The sequence below is a fragment of the Arvicanthis niloticus genome, chromosome 21 (genome assembly GCF_011762505.2).
Source record: "Arvicanthis niloticus isolate mArvNil1 chromosome 21, mArvNil1.pat.X, whole genome shotgun sequence".
NCBI classification, from domain to species: Eukaryota; Metazoa; Chordata; class Mammalia; order Rodentia; family Muridae; genus Arvicanthis; species Arvicanthis niloticus.
The window spans coordinates 20,029,902-20,054,225 of record NC_047678.1 but is presented as its reverse complement, the minus strand read 5'-3'; the positions used below and the strand labels follow the sequence as shown (position 1 = coordinate 20,054,225).

The following is a 24,324-nucleotide window of genomic DNA, read 5'->3' as shown; positions in this document are numbered from 1 at the left end:
TTACTGCAGTAGAGTGCATTACTGCAATTAATAGATAGTTCACATAAACTGATGGTAAGAGATGTTAAAGTGTTAGTGAATAAACGAATGAACCATGCAGATTGCCAATTCAAGAAAGAAAAGAACTGCTTCATAAGGATGGTGTTGTTGTTACGAGTTTCTTGAGACAGGGTCTGTCTGTGTGGCCCTGGCTGGACTAGGACTCAATTTATAAACCATAGTGGCCTTGAATTCAAAGCCCACCCAGAAAGTGTGCTCCATCTCACTCAAGCCCAAAGGGGGCGGGGGGAAACAACCTTCAAGGGCTTAGGGCCAGTGGTAAGGGCTCAGGCAGTAGAAGTGTTTAGTGTGCAAATATAGTTGATCTGAGTTCAATCCCTGGGTCTCATGCTGAAGGAGAGAACTAACACTCTTAGAAACTGTCCTCTGACCATCAGAAATGTACCATGTATGTACGTATGTACACACGAGCATGCGTGCGCATACACACACACAAACACACACACACACATGCACACACACGCACACGCACTCCAAACCCACACTAATAAAATAAACTTTTATGTGCTCAAACTCTGGGGCCAAGGAGACACAAACTAAAACAAATGATCATATATAATTTACTAATTTCACAATGTAGGTGAAGGGATAGAACTATTTTCCCTTTTGTTTTCATTTTATATATGTGTTTTTGCCTGCATGTATGGCCTCTGAGGCAAGAAAAAGGCATCAGATGCCCTGAAACTGGAGTTAAAGACAATTGTGAAGCATCATGTGGGTTCTGGGAATTGAACCCTGACCCTCTGGAAGAGCAGACTGGCTTCTTAACCACAGAACCATCTCTTCAGCTCCTAGAACAATCTTTTTAAACACCAATGTAGGGAACAAAATATATGGGGAAATGTCATTCTACATAAAGGAGATATTGTTTTACTACTTCACACTCTTTGGCAATTTAGTTCTCCTAAGAGTCGATCTTAAAAGAGTGACCAGAAATGCTGGGGCAAAGTTATATATACATGTTTATCATTGCATTGCTTTTATATAAAAGAAAATTAGAGGAAGATAAAGTCTAGGTACAGAGAACAGAAAATCTTCATGTGAATAGCAGTAAGTCCACGTAAAAGACTAGTAAATTATACAAAGTATCCTTGCCAGAGCTTTGAAGACAAAGCACAACTAAGTAGGAATAGCAAATTATCAAACATATCATCTCTTGACCATGTAAATTATAGTCTCTTTACCAAAGTTATTCATCCAGAGAACTCGTTGTTGACATCAAATAGCTTGTCTGGAGTTTTAAAATGTGAGTGGTGTGTTTAAATGACTCCAAACCCTCTATTACAAACACCAAACACTTTTAGAATCAGAAGTTCAATATTCAATGTAGTGGCTTTTTGAAACTAATAAATGTGTCTGTTATTTTCCAAGCTAGTTGAATTAATACCTAGCTATAATGGTTTCACTGCTCTTTGGATCACCTTTCTTGCCAAATTACTCAGTTGCTGTTAAGGCTGAAACAGTTAAGAGAACTGGGAGAATCATTTCTCCAGTGTAGGCAAAATGACATCAGCGCCTGGAAAGGCACTGGCTGAAGTGGCAAGGAGCTGGGTTTAAGCCGGACACCAGATGATTTCCCCAAGGATGTCAGCAAAACATCTGGCTGCATTCTATAGGTTATTAAACAAAGTTGTACCAACGCAATTACTGTAAATAGTATCAGACCCAGGGATTGAACTCAGACAGGGATACGTGGTCCGTTTTAACAACACCTGTTGTCAGAAACGAACTCAGATTCTCCTCCGTGGACCACCAGTCACTCTCTGGCAGACAGCTAAAGCAGTAATCACTCCCTCAGAGCACAGAAACCGCCCCCAGAAAGTAAAATTTTCACCTTCAGAGTGTTTGAAACATATCCTCTAAAGTGTGTAGATTTATAATTTCTCTCTTTTCATTCAGACCCTGTGTAAGCAGATTTAGCTTTAGTTTATCACTTAAATTTAATTTTTCTTTAAAAAAGAAAAGAAAACAACAAAATTCATTGCCACATTTCAACCAAGAAAGCATATTACCTAAATAAGATTCAATCCCCAACTTTAAAAATCAGTGTAAAACAGCATAGAGAAACTGCTACAAATAAGAAGAAATAAATCAACTTTTTTATGTTTTCAACCTATTTTGGTAGCATCGCAACCAGTGTTCAGGAAGAATAAGTGATAAACCAGGCAGCTGAGAACCAAACGCACAGAGCTCTGTGGGAGTGACTGATATGGCCTCTGATAGAACCAAGGTTGCCAATGCCCCCAGCAGCAATGTCAAGAATTAATCTGGAATACATCCCACCAACATTATTCAACCTAATTGATCAATCTCAGTCCCCCAGCAGAGCCAATAGCATTGACAGTTGACTTGGCCTTGTGGCTCAGCTCAGCAGCACTCGGGGCTTCTCATTTGTCACAACTGGCTTATCCCCTCATTTGGATTGTTCTGATTCATGCTTCATTCTCTACAAACACCAACCACAGAAAGTAGTGTGCAGTCAAGGAAAGGCTTGCCCAGAAAGACCATCCATATTAACTATTTTTTTTTATATTTATAGGGATAAAGCCTTGGGAGTAGGGGCAGGGTGCATCCAAGATAACATTGAAATATAGGCTGGCTTCCTGGAGAATTTGCCATGGGGTGGGGGGCAGTGTGATTTTGTGAGTGTGTGTGTGTGTGTGTGTGTGTGTGTGTGTGTGTGTGTGTGTTTCAAGACCTCAAGAAGTTCTAATTAAAATGTCTCTGAATTCAGAAGTCAAACATTCAGGACCCTCCTGAGGCAAAAGGTTGATAACTTCTCCAACAAAATGTAGCTGTGAAGCAAAAACCCAGCTGACCTCTTCAGTCAGGGTTCTGTCTACTTGATCATATAGCTTCCAATACATTCGCCTACTGTGGTGAAGACTTTTCTACAATACCTGGAAGCTAGTGAGATCAGAAATGGCTCTGGAATGTTCTCTTTAGTTCTCTACAAATAAAGAAACTGACCCACAAAGGCCAAATCACCAAACACAGAGCTGGGGGGCAGCTTCTGTGCCTCTCAGTGGCCAGGTCAGGGACTCCAGCCAGCCCTGAGCCTTCTTTTCACCTTCACGACAACGTGTGTGTGTGTGTGTGTGTGTGTGTGTGTGTGTTATTTGTATAGTTCCATTTTATGAGGGACAGCTCTTCGGGCATCCTAATACCTGCAGATCAAGGGTACATCTCTACAACCTGGCTTCCTGTTCTCAACTTTGCTTGTTCCTGCCTCTCGGTGTGAAGATAGAGAAGGAACGCTAGTCTGGAAGTGAAGGGTAGGAACCACCGTTGTTGCCTCTTACAGTACTTGTGGTTCAAGACAGCTGGATAAATTCTTTTTCTACCTCATTCTTCTCTTTACAAATGAAATAATAGCAGCTGCCCTGCCCCTTTGGGATCAGAACAGAAAAATGACATAGAAGTGCAAGGAAAATGTATTACAGTCTAAAAAATTACGATAGAGGCAAATGGGTGCACCCCGGGGAAGTGTTGTTATAGATAAGGTCGGCCTTGGTGGTCTCTCAGTATGCTGTCACGGGAGGGGACAAACTTTGATTTCCCCTGGATGGTGCATTCTGGGCAGAGGCAGAGCCGGGAGGGCCTGGAGGAGGGGAGAGTTCATCCGTCCACTCAGCCTGCTCCACGTTCCAACCACCCGGGCTGCAAAGCTCAACCAGACAAGTGCCTCTTGGAGCTGCTTCCCCAACAAATGAAAACCATGCCCTTGAAACAGGAGCGAAACCGAACTATCTAAGGAAAACAGAATGAGCAAACACTGAGCTGAAGGGAGCTTCTGATTAAGAGCGCTCCCCAGCGAGGCCGTGCACCTTCCCAGCAAGAGGGTGGTGGCTTGCTCCTAGAAGCCTGAGACCAGCAGCTGAAGCCATGGCCACCACCACGTGCCAGGTGGTGGGGCTCCTCCTGTCCCTCTTGGGTCTGGCCGGCTGCATAGCGGCCACTGGGATGGACATGTGGAGCACTCAGGACCTGTATGACAACCCAGTCACCTCCGTATTCCAATATGAAGGGCTCTGGAGGAGTTGCGTGCAACAGAGCTCGGGGTTCACCGAGTGCCGGCCATACTTCACCATCCTGGGCCTTCCAGGTAGGCGAGGGGATCGAGGGGACGGGAAAAGCTGAGGGCCTATGCATCCTCAGGAAGTCCCAGGACTGAGCAATCCAGCCTCGGGTGTGCCCGTGGCAGCCCTGGCTCCCAATAAAAGGTGTGAATAAGAGAATTTGGCCCTGTATCAAAGGGAGCAGTAGCCACATAGAAGATAGGAGATTTCATACAGCAGCCAAAGAGAATGGGTCTAACTTAAGGATGTGGTGAAAGCTAGTTTGAACCTTGCTGTTTAAATAGAACGGAAATGGCTTCCTCGCGTTAGCAGGAGACTTCTGCCTGAATAGACTTGAGATGCGTAAGGCGGGTGGGGGCGGTATTTTGTTGTAGACAGAGAAATTTATTGAGAGTGACTTCAACTGTACTTTCAATTTGATTAAATTTCCTTTTAAAGCGGGATCTCTGTGAGATGTAAAAATACGATCATTATCGTTAAATTACGATTTCTTTTTTCTGCATTTGCAATAAAAATATCTGCTATACTTGCCCTAAAAACAAGAGTTGTCAGATTATAATATTATAACAATGTAGAACATGATATATGAGAGCATTTCACCTTTGAAGATGACGTTGAATTTTGTTTCTAATACAGATAATTATTTCATGCATCATAGGGACTTTGCATCCTTGATAATATTCGAACTCAATTTGTGCTTAACAAAACAGCGAGCAAGGGTATAGGTGTGGCTCTGATTCTCTGAAGCAAGCCCCTTGCAAAGAGATTGATGAAACAAACCTACAAGACGTAAAGAGGCTGTGGAGGCCTTGGAATGGAATTATATTTAAAAAAAAAAAAACAATTCAATGAGTCCATCTTTGTGTTGAGGGGTAGTGGACAAGTGTCAGGGCGGACTCTGCCTTGGGAAGCCACTCACTGCAGGGTCACAGTCACTGACGATGAGAAATCTGAGCAGGAAGCAAGGGAGGAAGAAATAGCCAGAAGGAGGGAAAACAGACTGGGAGAGATTATACTAGGTTGAGAGGATAGGTCATGGGGAGGCCATGCAAAACCTGGATTGCTGCATGGCTAGCCACACCCACATTTAAAAAGACTGAGATCATATTCACATGTTACCACGGTGTCTGTCCCGCTCTCAGTACCCTATTTCTAGCACTCACCAAACACTGCCAATCACGTGCTTTCTATCACAGTGCCTGCTCTTCACCTTCCAAGCCCGACTCACCCGTGTGGCTCAACCCCATTGCAGCACCTTCGATCCTGTTCTGCCGTGGGATCCTTTCTCCCCACACTGAGAATCTCCTCCCCACCCCCATAGCTCCACAGAATTTACCTTCCACTCATATTCTGGAGGCCCTTTGCCTTCCTGTCTAGGAGCCTGTCTTGCTGAGCCGCCCCTCTTGTCACATCCTCCACCTCGCTTGGGCTCCTACCCTCCTTTCCTGGAAAATGTCTTCTCGTTTCTAACCATTGTCATGTTCTGTCTCCTTCCTGGTCACTGACAACCATATTAAAAGACTACGTTTCTCCACTACTTCTAGACAAACTCATCCCCTTCCTCAGTCTGGTTTTGATCCCAGGTCCTAGCTTATCTGCACCATTGACCACAGCATAGGGTTTGGGGTGATTTTTCCAGTCCTTGGTTTCCCACACATGTTAAGCCCCAGGCAATTTCCACGATTATCTATTCACTGCTTGATTAGTGAGTAGACATGAGAGTCTGACACAGGAGCCTTTCCACATCCCCCTTCCTGCCTTCTCTGCTCTGTCTTCCTAAGGCATCTGCTCCATCCCGTTCTTCTCTCTCTCCTTAGTGTTCTCTGGCCCAGCTGCCCAGAATCTCTCCTTTCACCTTCCCCCAACTGCCCTTTCCACAAATCTTATCTGAAGCTTTCCCACATCTTCAAATGCAAGAGGATCCACAAACCAGAGCAGCCCAAGAGGACACTCAGAGCATCCAACCCGTTGACTCCATTCATGAATCTAAGCAGTAGCTCTTGCATATCTCAGAGTACACAAGGCAAAACTGGCTTTGTGGCTACCTGTAGGTCCTGGTGGAGGGGGCATGAGTGTGAAGCTGCGTCAATGAGAAAGCAGTGACTTTGATGGCACTTTGACATGAATGTTAGCAGGAGCAGTAAGAAAATGATTATTCAGTGATGGGGGAGGGAGCCCGAGTCTGAACTATTTACTTCATTAGTTATACATTTGTCTCATTCAGCTGTGTGTTAACACCCCTGTGAACCAGAGCAAGAGTCTCCTCCCAGTTCTGAACATGGGGCCTGGTAGGGAGGCTATTCAGCAAACAGTTGATAAAGTAGGCTGAATTGAATAATTAGAATTTAATTCAATGGTAATGCAAGCCATTTGCACACACACACACACACACATACACACACAAATAATTTTTACAGATAAAAAATTTCCTCTCCCAAAAGGCAGAAGATGGATTTTGCCTTTGGACTATGCTTCTGCTGTTGTGCTTCCATGTGTAGAAAATGACCTGGTCCTCTTCCTTCTGAAGGAGGCACTTGATCACCAGCCTCATTATCAATAAACATCTTCTGCGTGCTTACTGTACGTTGCATGGACTAGAGTTTTGAAAACAGTTAAGAGTAGTTCATGCCAGCTGCTGCGACAACCACACTACACAATTCAGTAGCTTCACACAATGTAAATTTGCCCTCTGCCCACATGAAGTCTGTGGGAAAAGACTACTCAGCCGAGACAGAAGAAAGACATTAACGGGAGCACCCGAGCTCTTAAACATTGGCCTGGAAGTGACACGTGTCACCTCCATGCAGGAAGCAGTGGCTAGAACTAGACATATGGCCCTGGACGGTGAGAGGTGTGGGGCTTACAGCTACTTGGATAAGCACTGGTCACCTCAGCCACAGCGGTTCTTTGAGTAGTAACTGTCCAGGCTGTAGTCTACCCACCATGCTAACCTCCCAACACCCACTTCTGTCTTCCACATCATTGGGTTTGTTGTTGTTGTTGTTGCTGTTGCTGTTGCTGTTGTTGGTTTGGTTTAGTTTTTTGTTAGCTGATTGTGGCTCTTGGTTTATTGGACATGGAACCCAGGGCCAGGCCTGTGTACTCACTAGGCAATTGCTCTCCTCTGAGCTACACTCCTAGCCTCATTTCCATACTGATCTCAGTTCCACAAGGCAGGTAATTCCTCAACTGCACCATGGTTAAGAGAAGGCGTACCTTCGATTTCTACTCACGTTTTCAGCAAATATTGCTAAATTCCTCCGCATGTGATATGTTGTCTGATACAAGAGTAGGGTTCCACAGGGCAGACATTTGATGGGAGTGGACAGTGATTCAGAAAGAGGAAGGATTTGAGGAGTCTCTGTGAAGAAAAAAATTTCTCCGGACTTACTATCAGATGAGTGTAGGTATGGCCATGGAGTAAAGACTCAAGCTTCTTCTTCCCCAAGGAAACTTGGCAGTACTTATTCCATGTCGAGCCAGACAGACAGCTTTAAAGAGGAAGCCCAGTTACTGCCAAAAAAAAAACAAAAAACAAAAAAACAAAAAACAAAAACTGAGATGTTTCAAACTTGTGAGGCGGGGGAGGTGGGTCCTGGGTTATGTTGAGTTTTAGGACAGAGTGAGCAAGGACTGCAAAGATAAACATTAAGGTCCCGTAGCAATGCACTTTCGGGCTCTAGATATTACTGTTCTTCTTCATCAGCTCTGTGTACTCGATAGTTGATTTTTCTCTTGCTGTGTTTGAGTCTGTGCAGCATGAAATGCCCAGAAGTAGAGGGAGTGACCATGTTCTGAGCTGCACCAAGACTCTCTTATAGGTAAACAGGTACAGACCGCTGTGTTCTTAAAACATAGAAACTGAGAGGAAGGAAATAGAATGTGGCCAAAATCAAATGGACAGAAGATGGCCACACAGCCACAAGTCTGAATGCTTTTTCTAAACTGTCTTTTCCTCCTGCCTGGCCTGGTTCTAGTTCCAGCTGGGAAAGAGCTTTTTGAAGCCTCAAGAGAGATGATCTGAACTTGAGGACAGTAAGCATAAAAGAAACGTCATCATCCAGGCCCCTTTTATAGCACAATTAACTGTGCACAAGAGAGTATCACCTCTATCCAGAGGGTGATCAGTGCACCGTGTCCACTAATTCCTGGAGGCAGTGCAACAACAAAGCAAAGATCATTCAGCAAGCAGGAGAGAGACAGCAACTTCTACTAACCCCATGCCACTGCCACCATGAACACATTACAGTCAGATATTACTTGCTTAATATGTTTGCAAACATTTGGAGCATGTTTGGGGTGATGGCAAGCCCTAGGGTTAGAGGCAGGTGTGTTAGGAATATCTCAGCCCCTCACATCTCCCGGCTTAATTTTCCCCAACTCTAAAACACCATACTGTGTGTTTGTTAAGAGCTAGGTAGCCTATTCACGTAAGCCAGCTATTGGCATTGATAAATTATCACTGTAGCTATACTCCCCCAAATTATTCAGAGTAAAGATGACTTAGGGTGCTAATCTTTTTCCTCCATCCCTCTTACATCCGTGTCCTGGGCCCTTCAGAGTTTCTCAGCCCTGCCACAAGCACTAAGAATCTTGGGGTTTTCCATATGAAAAAAGTTTCAGCTCCCCACTTCTGTGTCACTGCCTAAAAGTAAATAGCACTGGAGAACTTGAGAGTTTCCCATCAACCAGTGGACCACATTTATAGGCACAGAATGAGAAGTTTCATCTAACTAACGTTGAACCCAAAAATCTACAAGGGAAAAAATATGACTGTTCTGAAGAATCTTTTCTAAAATTGTGCTGCTTGTTTCTTCTTGCCCCTGGCTGAATGTGTTCTCATGAAGTCCAACGTCCATGCTCATATGAAACCAGCCGATCTATTCCCAGTTGCTTACCAAAAAACATGGTCCTAGGAGATGGGTGATTCCATTAGTCGCAAAGTTAAGCTGGGATCTGGGAGTGCCTCGTTGGTTTTTAAACGAGCTGTTTTCCCTTCAAACTAAAAAAGAAAAAAAAGAAAAGAAAAAACACAGGATATCTTTTAATAAGGACAAGCATTCCAATGTTTATACCTCATCATACAAGTGAAGGAGGTGCCCCAGGGAGCTGAGCCCATGTCTACAAAGCTACTGAAGACCTGTAACTTGGGTTAAAATGGGACTGCTTGCCCCCAATTTCTCAGCGAGTAAAGCCGAAGATAACATTGTTTTCCCTCTGGACATAAGACATTATAACAGTAACATGATGTACATTTACAAGCGGCCTTATGTACATTTCCCAACAATTTTTTAAGGCAAAATTGTGACCATATGTGTATAATTAAAATCGTTTTTAATCCTTTGCCTATGAAAATATTTTTGGAAAAAAATCACTTTGTATATTCAGTTTCTGAAAGATAAAGAAAGCGCTTTGTATTTTGTTGAAGTCGGTATTTTGTATAAACTTGATGTTGATCCACTTATGTTCAGTGCTGAAAACTGAGATGAACATGCCACTTCTGGCAGATGAATTGTAGAAGGGAATTTTTTACTCGAGGTCTGCAGAAGGAAAACAATCAGAGCACAATATTGAGTATAGTCTATTCTTTTGTTACTCATATCATGAACCTTAAAATTTGACATGAAGTTTGGGGTGCCAGGAGACTTTCACATTGATACTGAGTTACTCTAGCTTTCTAACCCAACATTCGTTGGTGAGGCCATTAAGTCTGGCCATGTGTCACCATTCTCGGTCACACTGGTTCATCAGCATGTCCCTGTCACCGTAGCAATATTCTCTCTCGTGTAGAATAACTCTCTTCCTGCCTTTTCTACTTTGTTTTGCCAGCCTCAGAGTGTCTCAGCCCTGGGTTGAATTTGACTTTCCCTCATCCGCCCATGGTTTCAGATTAAAGTTGTCAGTGTTAGAGATTGGTAACAGCTCTTCCTGCAGAAATGCAGCCCAGTCTGGTTTGTTCTCACTCTTTCCTTTGAATGCCCAGGCAGCTGTCACTTGGCTCAGAAAAGTGGCAAGTCCTAGAGAAAGTTATTTGGAACTGACTCCTCCTCTAGCAGGTCCTGATTCATACTTCCCAGTGCTGACAACCCAGTCTTCCTGATACTTTTAGGCATATTCTAGAAAAAAATACCTGTTCATGTAGAATATTTATGATCTGCCAGTTTTGGTGCCCACCCCGATTTCCACCTTCTAGAATGTTGGCATGGAACTTTAGAAAAACCGGACATTTCAGAATGAAGACATCTGATTGGGCAGAACCCACTTAGGCTTCACTCTTGAGTGTCCTTTTGATATAGATTGTTTCTGGACCAGTTTGTCTAAGTCCTGGCTCTTATTGGCTCATATGAAATGTTATCTTCACTTTGTATATTACATATAAATTAAAAAATGAAACGTGTGAATAACATTGTATGAAATAAACCTGGTCTTGTGTTTTTCTCTAGAAATAAAAAAAAAAAAAAAGGACCAGAATACATACATGCTCAGCTTGCTGCCCTGTTGGTCCTGGTCTCCATAGCAGGACCAGTTACCACAAAGTGGCAAGCCTGGGGCTGGCCTTGTCAGGGTACAGGATGGTTTCTTGGTGGGGAGGCACGTCCCTAGAGTTGTATAGCTGGGTCTCACCTGAAAGGCTGAGAAAATACTATAACACAAGTACGGTAGACTGGGAGATATATGAACAACAGCCCCTTTGTTTGTCTTTCACTGCTCTGGAGCTTGGAAGTCCAAGGTCAAGGTGATAGCAGAGGTCACTTCCTCCTGAAAGATGTTACCTTTTGCTGTGTTCTCACACAATGAAAGGGAAGGAAAGACCGAGTACAAACAGACTTCCAGGACCCCTTAGATAAGACCTGTCATTCATAAAATTGAACCCTCCTTTCAAACCCCACCTCTTTATACTATTTATAACTATTGTGTTGGGGCTTAAGTTCATTTAGCTCTTCTGTTCACTGTTGGCCAGATCCTGTGTCCCAGACCCCCGCTTTGTCTATGCTTTTAACCTTCCTTGCTGCCACTAGGTCCAGCCTCCCTCTTCTCAGCCATCTTTTTCTTTTGCTCATCACAGTCACACAATCTTGGCAGTTTTATCACATAAGCATGTATAGTTTGTACAAGCCAAAGCCATGTGGCAATGGTTCTTTTAGGGAAACAGAGTAAACTGATAATCATCAAGCCTGGCTTAATTTGATGCAGACACCAAGTGGTACCCAGTCCTCGTGACATCTGTCGGCAAGAGACATCTTTATTTCCGACTCCAGAGTTGAGGGGCCTGCATCTTTGAGGTCAAATGACTTACTTGGGGACATTCAGCTGGCATCACAGTGTGGCAGAATTTCAGAGACATGAGGGGCCTCCTATGGATTCCTTGAGCTCTTTGGAGAACCCAGGTCTGCTTTGTTCTGAAACTTCCCCTCTGAGGTCAGCCACAGACTTCCCTAGGTGGACTCCCCCTCCTGCCTCCAGTCAGAGATCTAGCTGCCTGAAATTGTGGGTTCTCTCTCTACTCCTCCAAGCCGCAACCCACGGGCCTTTGGTTCTCCGTGAACTACTATCTTCACAGAGGTACTCTGATGCCAGCCCAGTGCTCACAGCTCCGGATACTCTTTTCCCCTTGAGTATCCCTCAGAGCCATCGTCACCCTTTACTCTAAAAGTCTTACACTGTACCCAATGACAGGCTCAGAATAAGGCCAGGCCATTGTCATTTCGCTAAAGGTTCTGGGCATGCTCAAATGCAACCAGGACTGAGACCCACACCTTGGTGCCCCTCACCCATCAATCCACAGCTACTCTTCTGAATGAGATATTTTGCAACAGGGAGGGGAACTCAGAGTTCCAAGCTTTCTGTTTGCTTTTATCAGCCCAGAGTCTCTCCCGCCCTTCTGGATGATAAGGCTGATTATTCACTGGGAAGAATGTTGTAGTCACACCTTTGGTGAAGGGAATCAGACGACAGAGCCTGCTGACTCACTCGGTATCATTTGGACTAGCCTGGACTGCTTGATCAAAATATCAAATAAGAGACTATGGTAAAAAGAGAAAGCTACAGTTCTGGGTGATTTTCCTGTTTCTGTCTATGGAGAAGGGTTTGGATTCCAGAAGGTAGACTCTTCAGACTAAAAGGGGAGCTCAGATCACCTTCTTGTCTCTGCAAGATCATTATAGATGGTGCAGCACTTGTCCACCCACTTCCTGGCACCTGCCTCTGTCATACTAGAGATTTCTAAGCAGAGAAGACCTCAAGCCTGGGTTCCTAAACCCCAAGTCACAAATCAATGCTGAATCCCTTCAAACCCCATAGAGAAGAGGGGACAGAAGTAACGAAGAGGTTCTGAAAAATAAGGGGTTCAGAGACATGCTGGGACCCTTACTCCAAGCAATCCCTGCCCACATCGCAGGGTAAGAAAGAGCAAACAAGAAGGAAGAACCCAGAAACCTGGCACAAAGGCCGATGTGGCCATCTGCCTAGGGCTCCAGTCCCCAGGGTTCCTAGGGCACCAGCAGCCACTCCCACTGCAGTTTTGCCTTCTGCCTGCCAGCCCGTCCCCCATTGCTCCTCATCCAATAATATCAGAGACGCCCCTGACACAGCATACATAGGATATGTTCCTGGGAAAAGATTATTAAAGCCACTAATGGAGTCAAGGGCTTCATCCTTGCTGAGGGTGCAAGAAATGTAACTTCCATAGGATCAGAGAAAGGATTGCCTTCATCCTATATGGTTGTGTGGTTCATTGGTGCTCAGTAGATTCTGGTTGTTTTATCTTAACCAGATGCTTGGCCAAGTGTTTCTTAACATGAAAAAATTATATTGTATATTTGTATATTTTAGTAGCTTGGGATTTGAAAGATCAAAACTAAAACAGTTTTTAAAACTTTTAGTAGGATCCTGGGTAGACTAGAAACTTCTAATGGGAGCAAGACAGAGGTGATGTCTCTAGTCCTTTTTTCTCTCAGATGTCCAGTTTCCTGATGGTAAAAGCAGAGCAGCCTGAGGATATTTATTTCCAGAGGGTGTGGGCTATCTCACAAATGTCCTCTGAGTCACAGTTCTGAACCACAAAATCACTGTGACATTTAATTGTGTGTGCAAAAGGCAACCAGACCCACACCGTGGGCTACTGTCCCAAAGTTCTCTGGCATTTACTCAGCTAGAGCATTCCCAAGGTAAGAAAAAGCATAAGGCTCAGGACTGTGAAAATAGCTGATCTCAGAACGCCAAAGCCTCAAAGACAGGTCATTTGTCTGGAAAGTTTATTCCTCTACAATGTCTGGGGAAATTTTGCAAAGAATTTGAGCTCTAAATACTTGATGAAAGGCAGGCCTGGTGGTGAGCACCTGTAATCCGAATATTTGGCAGGCTGAGTTAGAAGGATTGCTGGGAATTCCAGGCCAACTGGGCTACATAGAGAGTTCAGGGCTATCCTTGGATACACGATGAAACTCTAAACAAAAGAGAAGGAAAAAAAAAATCCCTAAAACATGATGAATGAATGAATTCATTAACAAGTATGTCACAGCATCATTAGTTCATAGCTACAATAGTTCAGTGTGTGCTGCCTCTAAATACACAAAGACAGAAACAAATACACCAGTGGAAGGCATGCATTTGCATTTGTTGATAAGGAAATGAGCAATGTGTTTGCTCCCAGCATCTTGCTTGGCCAGCAAAGCCACTGGGCGTGGTTCTGGAATACAGAAGAGCCATGTTGTATTTTAGGAGTAGACAGGTCTTAGTGCCCCTTCAGTGCTCGTGTGTTCTTCGTGTCTCACTGTAGTTACCGGTTACACTAGCACAGAACACAACTGTATCCTCAAGATGCCAAACTTAGCTCTCCCATGAACGATCAGATCGGCAGCTCACAGAAACTTGTACTGGAAAGGTACCTGCTAGCGAGACCACAGCTAGTGATGGTGGCTTACAGAATACTCCTCTCAGCAGAGAAGCAAAGTTAAAAATCAACCTCAAGTTCCTCAGGGAGAAGAGAATTAGAAAAGGTAGATGGAGGTCTGCATTGTTGAGCTAGAGTCGGTGGGATCTCATCTCAGCCAGCCAAGAGCCATAGTAAGAAGGCCACCAGAGCCATAGTAAGAAGGCCACCAGAACCATAGTAAGAAGGCCTCCAGAGCCATAGTAAGAAGGCCACTAGAGCCATAGTAAGAAGGCCTCCAGAACCATAGTAAGAAGGCCTCCAGAGCCATAGTAAGAAGGCCTCCAGAGCCATAGTAAGAAGGCCTCCAGAGCCATAGTAAGAAGGCCTCCAGAGCCATAGTAAGAAGGCCACCAGAGCCATAGTAAGAAGGCCTCCAGAGCCATAGTAAGAAGGCCTCCAGAGCCATAGTAAGAAGGCCTCCAGAGCCATAGTAAGAAGGCCTCCAGAGCCATAGTAAGAAGGCCACCAGAGCCATAGTAAGAAGGCCACCAGAGCCATAGTAAGAAGGCCACCAGAGCCATGATAAGAAAGCCACAAGGAAGCTTTTCTGCTGTTTTTTTTTCCACTCCCAAATTTGAATTTTACCTGGAAATTATTAACTGGTCTCACTGATACTAAGAATAACATCTCTTTCAGGTGATCCCCCTCATCATTAGAACTTTGTAGGGCCTAGAAGTCTCCACACATCTCTAACTGGCTCCTGATTTGGTGCCTTGGGACAAAACAGTAGTGTGACCCTCCATGGGGCTTTGTTTCTCTTCTCTAAGAAGAAATATTTCCCAGAAAAATGACTCACCAAGATGCTGCAGTTAGTTATCTATCACCCCCTCCCCCAAGAAGTGAGATAAACACTCTTTGGGAGGTTCCTACCAGCTCAGAAATGTTTATAATATTTATAATGAGCATTTACTGCTTATATAACTAGGAAATAATTTTGGTGGTTTTAAACAAGAGAAAAATATCTTTCTATCTGTCCTCTGACATTGCAGTGTAGGATGCGGTGCCTGTGGTGTGACATCCTGTGATGTTACATCCTTTCCCATCAGCAGGGACCTTCAGCAATGATCACGCTTTGGATACTGCCCAACAACTGGGCTTTAAAGAATAACACCAAATGAAAATACTTTGCATGATTTAGAATCCTCTGATTTCAGTGAACACTCTCAACAGGAATGACCTTCAAAATGTGTTTTTCAATGACATCAGAATAACTCCTTGATCCCAAGAAAAGAAGGGGTTTAGCTCTCTCAAGTAACAGTAATCCATGGCTCAGACTTTGTCAGAACTCTCTACCTCTTTCTCTTGACTGTTACCCTCTGGTCATTAGGTGACAGCTTCTCAACCTGGTGAAACCCTTGAAGTCTCTGGACCATGTATTACACCCCTGGAGAAAGAGACTGAGTGGTGTCCAAGGTACAAACACCTCACATGAAGGTCTCATCTGCCATGTTCCAGTCACATGCCCATGCTGGATTAAGCAATCGTTAAGAGTCAAGTTATTAGCCTGAAAGATCGGGATTGGTAGATAACTCAAAGTGGGTCAGTGGGTCATGCTGTCCTACAAGCTGTCTGCTTTCCATCTAAACAGTCCTGCTTAATAAATTGAGAAGAAAATAGACAAAACAATTCTAAGCTTTTATACCAATTCAACATTTCTGTGACACTCAAACAAGTGATTCTTTATTTTTCCAGGGCATCAATATATGGCATTTAAAATTAAAAGGTTTTTCTAAACACTGATTGGATTGGTATAAGACATGGCAGCTCATGATTTGTGTAATAAAGAGAAGAAGGGACTAGACTAGGAAGATAAAACAATTGTGTCTGGCATCTTGAAACTGTGTCGGGCATATCTGGAGGTGAGGTCACTATAGCAGGATCCAGTAGGACCTACGACAACAATTGATTCCTAGAAATGGGGCACTGTTAATAAACTGTGGTCATGTTGAAAAGCTTAATATAGAGAAAATAAAGTACTGTTGGTATAGTCTTGGTACCTTGATTTCTTTGTACCAGGCTTAGTGCTGAGTTTCTCTACAATTTGCTTTCAGTTCCTGTGCAAAGACAAGCAGAATGATGCTTGGGTTACTTGAGTTTCCTTACAGCTCGATAAATAATTTGTTGATCACGTTAGACAAATGTTTTCCCTTTCTGGGCTCAGATTATAACATTTTGAAATGATACTAATAAATACCCAGAGCTCTCTTAACGGCACTCAGCCATAATTCTCTCCTTCTATGGGCATCTCTGAGCACATCCTTCATCCCTCAAAGGAGTTACAAGTGATGCCTTTTGGCATTTCCCACAACTCCACATTTTTGCAGTGTCAAAGAAAACAGTCTGTGGTCTTGATGTCCTCAAAGGGTCAGTGCTGGTTAATTGGGGTTGCAGTGTTTTGCCAACACAAAACCTACTCAGTGTAGTTACGATCTGCCTGTGTCATGCTCCTTCCCCAACAGCCATGCTGCAAGCAGTACGAGCCCTGATGATCGTGGGCATTGTGCTGGGGGTCATCGGTATCCTAGTGTCCGTCTTCGCCCTGAAATGCATTCGAATTGGTAGCATGGATGATTCTGCCAAGGCCAAGATGACCCTGACTTCTGGGATCATGTTCATCATCTCTGGTAAACACAGATTCTTACTCTCATGCACCTGCAAATGTTAGAACAAATTATTCTGATAAAAGAAAAGTGGTCCCTCCCCGATACTGAACAGAGCCCAAGGTGTTTCACACTGGGATTCAAGATCTGAGTGTGTATAAGCCAAATTATACTCCACAGAACTGTAACACTAGTTCTAAGGTCCCTCTTAGCTGCCGCTGACACTATAATAAGAATGTCACCCCTAAGACAAGCATGGGCCTGGACCCTTAAAAAAGGTTTTCTGGGTGAAACTCTAGAAAGTGGTTTTAAGGGGAAAGCTCTTGCTGGTAACCAAGATCAGCCTCCAAATGCTTGGGTTATTTACCCTTGGTCCCAGGGTGTGTGGAAGCATCTCTTTCTGCGCGCGCGCGCGCGCGCACACACACACACACACACACACACACACACACACGAATCCTTCCAGAATTAAATATGAGATAAGTACCTTGCCCACTGTCTAGCACAAGCACAAACTTAACAGTCAGTGGTTGTTTAGCCATTCTGTTCCAGGAATGGAATACCCTACAGTCTTCATCTGAACTCATTTCAGCATAAACTGCCACACAAGCATTGCGATACCTTAATTCTTGCTCTTTTTCTTCGCCCACAGGAATCTGTGCAATCATTGGTGTGTCTGTGTTTGCCAACATGCTAGTGACCAACTTCTGGATGTCCACAGCTAACATGTACAGCGGCATGGGTGGGATGGTGCAGACCGTTCAGACCAGGTAACCTCCTAGCCCACTTCCTAGTGATCCACAGTGAATATTGTAAGAGGATGATTAAACCGTGTGCTTAATGCGACTGTCAGTGTCTGAAATAACAAACATTTATCAGAGGCAACCATGCCGTACCGTAACTCAATGATCTGTAAATTCATAAACTTCATTTCCATGAAATACCCTTGCTGATATGACTTAAGGCTGATCTGGCATTTGCCCTGAAATACAGTGACAGCTCGAAGTATTTATCTAGCATGCTTACACAGGTCCCATTGTGGTGGCAATACGATAGGCCTGGCTAACCCAAGATGTAAGTGAGCATCATAGTCCATAAAGGCAGTTTGGTGGGAGCTGGGAAAATTTTCAGGAGGAAGGAGTACAGTGCATTACAGGTGAGGAAAATGATATTTCCTCCTGTACTGCTGCTTTCTCTCATTCATTTGTTTGGTAAATGTATTGAACACCTGCTGTGGCCCAGGCAGAAATCAGACTGCAAGAGGCAGTCAAACTCCCCACTTGTAGAGGTCTAGGAGATGGAGTTGAAACCTCACTATACCTGGAGGGGAGCAGGACCTTTTTTAATTTTTGAGATTTTATTTCTTTTTATTTTATTTATTTTATGTGTAAGAGTGTTTGCCTCTGTGTATGCCTATATACCACATTGTGCAGTGCCTGAGGAGACCAGAAGAGGGTGTCATATTCCTTGGGGCTGGAGTTACAAATGGTTTGGAACTGCCATGTGGGTGCTGAGAATTGAACCCAGGTCCTCAGGAAAAGCAGCCACTGAGCCATCTCTCCAGTCATAGAAAAATGTTTAAGAGAAAAGCAATATCAATACCTATATTTGGCAACATTGATACATATATTTGTTTAGCCCAAGTATCAGATTGATGCATCTGATCAGTAAGCTCCACCCCAAACTCAAAGGAGAGTAGTATAAATCCCTATACACGGAAATGCCTGGTATTTCTCCAGCCACCCCACAAGAGGAAAGGACAGGGTATGAAGCTATCATGATCTGACTCTCTGTAACTCCAGGCCCTAGTTATGTGTCTGCTTTGTTTCAAGATCGAGGAAAGTAATCCCAGAAGCTGTCATTACTCTTCTCCATGTTTCTCCCGTAGTCTCTTGGTTAGAAAGAACAACCTGGAGCTGGAGAGATGGCTCAGTGGCTAAGAACATGGACTGCTTTTCCAGAGGTCCTGAGTTCAATTCCCAGCAATCACATGGTGGCTCACAACCATCTGTAATGGGACCCTATGCCCTCTTCTGGTGTGTCTGAAGACAGCTACAGTGTACTCATATATATATAGAATAAATAAATAGATAAATATTTTTAAAAGGAAAGAGAGAAAGAGAAAGGAGGGAAGGAAGGAAGGAAGGAAGGAAGGAAGGAAGGAAGGAAGGAAGGAAGAAGGGAGGGAGGGAGGGAGGGAGGGAGGGAGGGAGGGAGGGAGGGAGGGAGGGAGGGAAGGAAGGAAGGAAGGAAAGAAAGAAAGAAAGAAGGAAGGAAAGAAGGAAGGAAGGCAGGGAAAACCTGGAAGTCACTGATCAAGTCATTCCTGCTTGCCTGGGACTCTCAATTTTGATCCTAGGAGTCTCACATCCTTTGAAAACACACCCTCAATGGCCTGAAGTCTCCCATAGGTTCCAACTCCTGAAGGTCCACCATCTTCTAATAGTATTGCCTTGGATATCAGCCTTTCATGGCTGGGCCTTTAGAGAAGAGTCATTATGTTATGCCACCTGAAATAAGGTCCTCTCTGAAAACTCAAAATACCAAAACTCCCTCAGAAGCAACTTGAGGGTGATTCCGTCACTCTTAAGTGCCTCTGGCCAAGTGTTGAACGCTCTCTCGTTGAACAGCAGAGAGACCAAGGGGGTGCTAAGCAGGAATGGGCAAAGCTAGAAGCAATGGGAAGAACCTGGAGGGTTTAGACGGCTGTATTCACAACATCTTCCTTCTCAGGTACACCTTTGGTGCAGCTCTGTTCGTGGGCTGGGTCGCTGGAGGCCTCACACTAATTGGGGGCGTGATGATGTGTATTGCCTGCCGTGGCCTGACACCAGATGACAGCAAGTGAGTCCTCCCGTGAGTCCTCCCTCCTTCTGCAGCTAGAACTTCATTTGATGTGTGCTTTGTAGCCACACGGAAGAATGATATTGGCTAAGGGATCATCGAACTTCCTCCTTTATGGGGAAACCTAAGAAATAGAACAAGATTCCCCCAGAAAATGTTTAATAGATACTTTTTGAAATTGGGGGGTGGGGGACGTGTAAATCCCTCTAAGTTCCTTCCAGCTCCAACCCTTCCTAACTCTGTAATCCTACACTGGAAGAGATTTTTGGATCACTACCACCTGCAGAGATATTTGTCAACATCTGAAAATATTTGGTTACTTTTGGTAATGGTAGGGAAAACGAATCTGGTTTCTAGTGGGTGTATGGACATCCAACAATGGACAGAACCAACCCTCACCACAAAGGATCTGCTTCAAAATTTCAACAGCCCTGATGTCAAGAAACTCTGCTCTGAACTTTAGTCAAGGACTTGGGATTGGTAGAGCCTGGGTGTGTAAAATGAATTATTTTAATATAAATGTAACCAGTAAATTAATCCAGCGGAATTTCTTTTAACCTTTGCTAGTCCCCAATAAACACACAGAGAAATTAAGATTTATTTCAAGCTGTACCTCAATATCTGGGCAGTTAAATGATTTATCTTAACCCCCTATGCTAATCTGGCTATGGCCCAGCCATCCTCAAGATAGTTGCAGTTTAATGTTGTTCTAGCTCTCTCTGCCTCCCATGGTATCTTCTCAGACTCTCTCCTCATGAGTCTCATTCCAACCTCTCCCCCCACCCTTCCATCCCCCTGGCTGGCAGAAGTCCCTATTCCCTCTTCTGTCCAGCCATTGGGTGATCAGCATTTACACAAACTTGAAACAGGAGATTCCTGACATAGACATTACAATGCCGTGTCCAGATTGAAATAAGATATGAGAATAGAGAGATCACATTTGAATGACACAATTATAACCTTTTCACAATGCTCAAAAACATTACGCCTATGGGATTGTGTGGTGGTTCTACTATTCACCAGCCCTGCAACCACAACAGGTCCTTTCTGTTCTCCCGGCCTCTGACTCTTAATAGCACAACACCCTACAATAGCTAGTTTATAAACAGAAAAAAAAGTATTTGTTATGGCTCTAGTGCTGGCAAGTCCAAGACAAAAGCACTGGGGTGGGTATCTGGTAAGAGCCAGCCTCTGCTGACGAGATGGGACCTTCCTGCACTGTCTGCAGGAGAGGAACACTGTTCACGTGGGAGAAGGAATGGGAGGGCAAGGAAGAGAACCATTCAACCTGGAGCCTTTTACAAAACACAAATCTTTCATGACTTGATCGTGTTTTCAAAGGCCCATCCGTTTTTTGTTTTTTGGGTTTTTTTTTTTTTTTTTTTTTTAGATAGGGTTTCATTGTATAGACTTGGCTGTCTCAGAACTTACTCTGTAGACCAGGCTAGCCTCGAACTCAGAGATCCACCTACCTCTGCCTTCCGATTAAACTGGGATTAAACTGGGATTAAACTGGGATTAAAGGTGTGTGACACCATTGCCCCAAAGGCCCATTCCTTAATGTCATCACACTGGAGGATTAAGTTTCCTGTGGATTTTTGGAGAGCACATATTCACACCACAGTAGCCTCTGATACCTTGTCCATGAAACAAGCAAATTAGAAGTTACACATATGAACATTCCAGCTGACAGATTCCACAATTCTTTATTAAAACAAGTTCCATTGGACACTGTCGCCTTCATTTTAAATAACAGAAACAACTCCGTAGTCAGTAACAACCATCTTCTTACAGCTCTAACACATACATGTATAAGACAGATGAACAGACAGACAGTTTTATTAGTTTTTTTTTTTTTTAGGTTAGAACAAACAAAGCCATGAAGGTGCACACTTGTAATGCCAGCACTGAGGAGGTGGGGGGGGGGGGTGGAGATCAAGAGTTCAAGGTCATCCTCAGCTACCCAGAAAGAAGCTCAACCTGACTTATATGGGCTACTGTCAGGAAGAAAGGAAAGAAAAGAGAGAAAAAAAGGGGGAAGGAAAGAAAGAAAGAAAGAAAGAAAGAAAGAAAGAAAGAAAGAAAGAAAGAGGGAGGGAGGGAGGGAGGGAGGGAGGGAGGGAGGGAGGGAGGGAGGGAGGGAAAGAAAGGAAGGAAGGAAGAAAGAAAGAAAAAGGAGAACAAGAACAGGCCAATCTCATTTAAGTTTGCATGAAACATAAAATCATGACAGGTTTCATTATAACATTTCCAGACACATGCCCAGTTTTGCCTTTATTTCTCTCATCACCCCCCACGTTTCTCATCTCCCCTCCCTCCTTGCTGATCCCCTCTTTCCCTCCAATAGTCCTCCTCCTGCTTTCATGTCGTGTGCACTCCATCACCCTCTCGGACACCCTTCTTCACTTGCTCTAAATCTCTCCCTCCCCCTACCAAGTCTCCTCTCTTCTTTGTAGGCCTGATATAAAAGCAAGAAATTCTGTTCCATCATAGACAGCTAATGTCCCTAAGAACATGGTGACTAACTACCTTGGCCTAATGGTGACTACCATATCTCTTCAAACACCGAACTGTCCCCTGCTGAGATGGAAACAATCAGGAGGAAATGGGGAAGTCTGTCAACCTACTAAAAGCACCAGTGTCCATGGATTATGTCTCCCTACTAATCACACAAGTGTTCATGGGCTCTTTCCTTTCCTTTCAGCTTCAAAGCTGTGTCTTACCATGCCTCTGGCCAAAACGTTGCCTACAGGCCTGGCGGCTTTAAGGCCAGTACTGGCTTTGGGTCCAACACCAGAAACAAGAAGATATACGATGGGGGTGCCCGCACAGAAGATGATGAACAATCTCATCCTACCAAGTACGACTATGTGTAGTGCTCTGATACCCTCCCTGCCAACACATGTGCAGAAGAAACCCTTCCCCAAGAAGAACTCACCCCAAAGCAAGGAGATTCTACGTTGTTCCCTTGTTGCTTTTGACTGACAGGTGAAAGTTGGCAAAGCCTCAATTTCGTCCATGGAGAGGCTAGACAGTCTTGGCCACAAGTCTCTGTCTCTAAATATTTCATTACGAAACAGCTGAGTTATAATTAATGAGTTAGAGGCCTCTGCTTTTTGCCATAGACTTTTTGATCTGGTGATGGAATGTAATTTGACTCACTGACTAATACTTTGATGATTTAGAGAAACTTTTCTTCCTCATACTTAATAAGCCCGTTGATGATCTATTTCCTGGCTTGACCCCCCCATGGGAATTTTTAAAGGGAAATAATAGATTAAAAGGCATTATTTCCCACTCCATTTTGCCTTACCCACCCCTAACTTGACCGATAATAATGAACACTGATTAAAGAAAGAAGGCCAGGGCAAAGATAGTTGCAATCTTCCCAGCCAGAGGAAACATAGTTGTGGTCTCCCCAGCCTGTCATCTGAGTCCTCACACATGGTGATCTAGAACATTATTTGCCACAGTGATTTTCAAAGGAAGCAAACAAGCCTGTTCACTTCTCTTAGCATCTGCTGATTCCAGCAAGACCATTCCAGAGCTTTCCACTGGAAGTCCTCTTCCTCTCAGAAGTCAGAAATTCTTCATAGAAGAGTAAGAAATAGATTTTTTTTGTCACCCGAGTCCTATGTATAGTTATAATAAATAGTACATTAGCAAAATGGTTTGATATCTCAGTGAATTAGTTTCAGCCTTACATATAGAAAAATCTGGGAAAAAAATCATTCCTTGACATTGCCTATAGTGTAAGATCCTACATAAATCCAAACTTCAACAAAAGCTCACTGATCCTAATTGTTTTCTTCTGAGTTCTCCACAGCCTTAGTACTCATAGATGCAGCCCTTGCTTAAAAGAAAAAAGAATCAAATCAAATCCTAGAAAGTAGCTTAAAACTGGTTCTTTTGTAAAAAAAAAAAAAAAAAAAAAAAAAAAAAACAATAGTGAGCCTGTGTGTCCGGCATAGCTAATCACTGCCAATCGACAGGGCCACGTCTTTGGCCCTGTGATCAGTTTTGTGGTTCTGACAGCTGTGCCAGGCATTAATATGCAGACTACACCCTTCTCTGTGCTTTAAGGACTACCCTTTTAAGGAGAAAACATGAACTCCGTCTCAGTGTGCAGCGTGAATACTCCCAGGAAATGGAGATAGGGTGCTCTCTAAAACCCACTTGAGCCTGGAACAGCCTTAGCGCTGTGAGACCCCTGGCCATGAGGAGAAAAGGGCAGTCCTTATATGAATAGTGCATGTATTAGTGGCCTCGGGGAGCTGGTGAATCCTCAAGGTTGGCTGCAGTCTGCATAGACTGTCTAAGAAGCTGTGTTGACCAAGAGCCGGGGTAATACACAGAGCTTTTCCCACTGGAACACCAATGGTCTTAGGCTACATTAAAGAAGGCCCTCCTAAAACTCATGATATAAAATGGTATAAAGTATGAACATATCAAACAATTTAAGGGGCTGCAGAGTTGGGGAGGAAGGGACGGAGGTGTAAATGAGCCATCTAGGGCATGAAGATTGTTAAGGTTCTTGGGGTCTGAATGGAAGATCATCGCTTTGAGGCCATGGACACGATGAACCCCACCTCCCCCACCTGCGCACCCACCAGAAAGTCCCTGGTCAGATTGCAGGCCGTGAGAACCAGCTGCTTTCAGTTAGTGGGTCTCTGTGTAGCACCTGGCTGTTTCAAAGCTTCCCTATACACCAGACTTTGCCATTTTCCGCCATTGCTGTCTTATTGTATGCATTGAGTGTTAACCTCCATGTTTTGTTACTTAAATATTAAAACACTGTTATCATCCA

At 43.9% G+C, this 24,324-nt stretch overlaps 1 protein-coding gene across 4 annotated transcripts in view; it reads left to right on the top strand.

The window, feature by feature from the left end:
• Cldn18 (claudin 18) overlaps positions 1-24,324 on the top strand; it is a 28,580-nt gene extending 4,256 nt beyond the window's left edge. Inside the window, exons 1-5 of one of the 4 annotated variants that reach the window (XM_034484330.2) lie at positions 3,792-4,165; positions 16,533-16,697; positions 17,326-17,443; positions 19,407-19,529; positions 22,222-22,309. In XM_034484330.2, coding sequence (XP_034340221.1) covers positions 3,946-4,165; positions 16,533-16,697; positions 17,326-17,443; positions 19,407-19,521 — 618 coding nt within the window. In that variant the 5' untranslated portion in view covers positions 3,792-3,945 and the 3' untranslated portion in view covers positions 19,522-19,529; positions 22,222-22,309. Of the gene's footprint in view, positions 1-3,791; positions 4,166-16,532; positions 16,698-17,325; positions 17,444-19,406; positions 19,530-22,221 lie in introns of those variants that run through there. The other 3 variants (XM_034484328.2, XM_034484329.3, XM_034484331.2) reach the window with 3 other exon arrangements.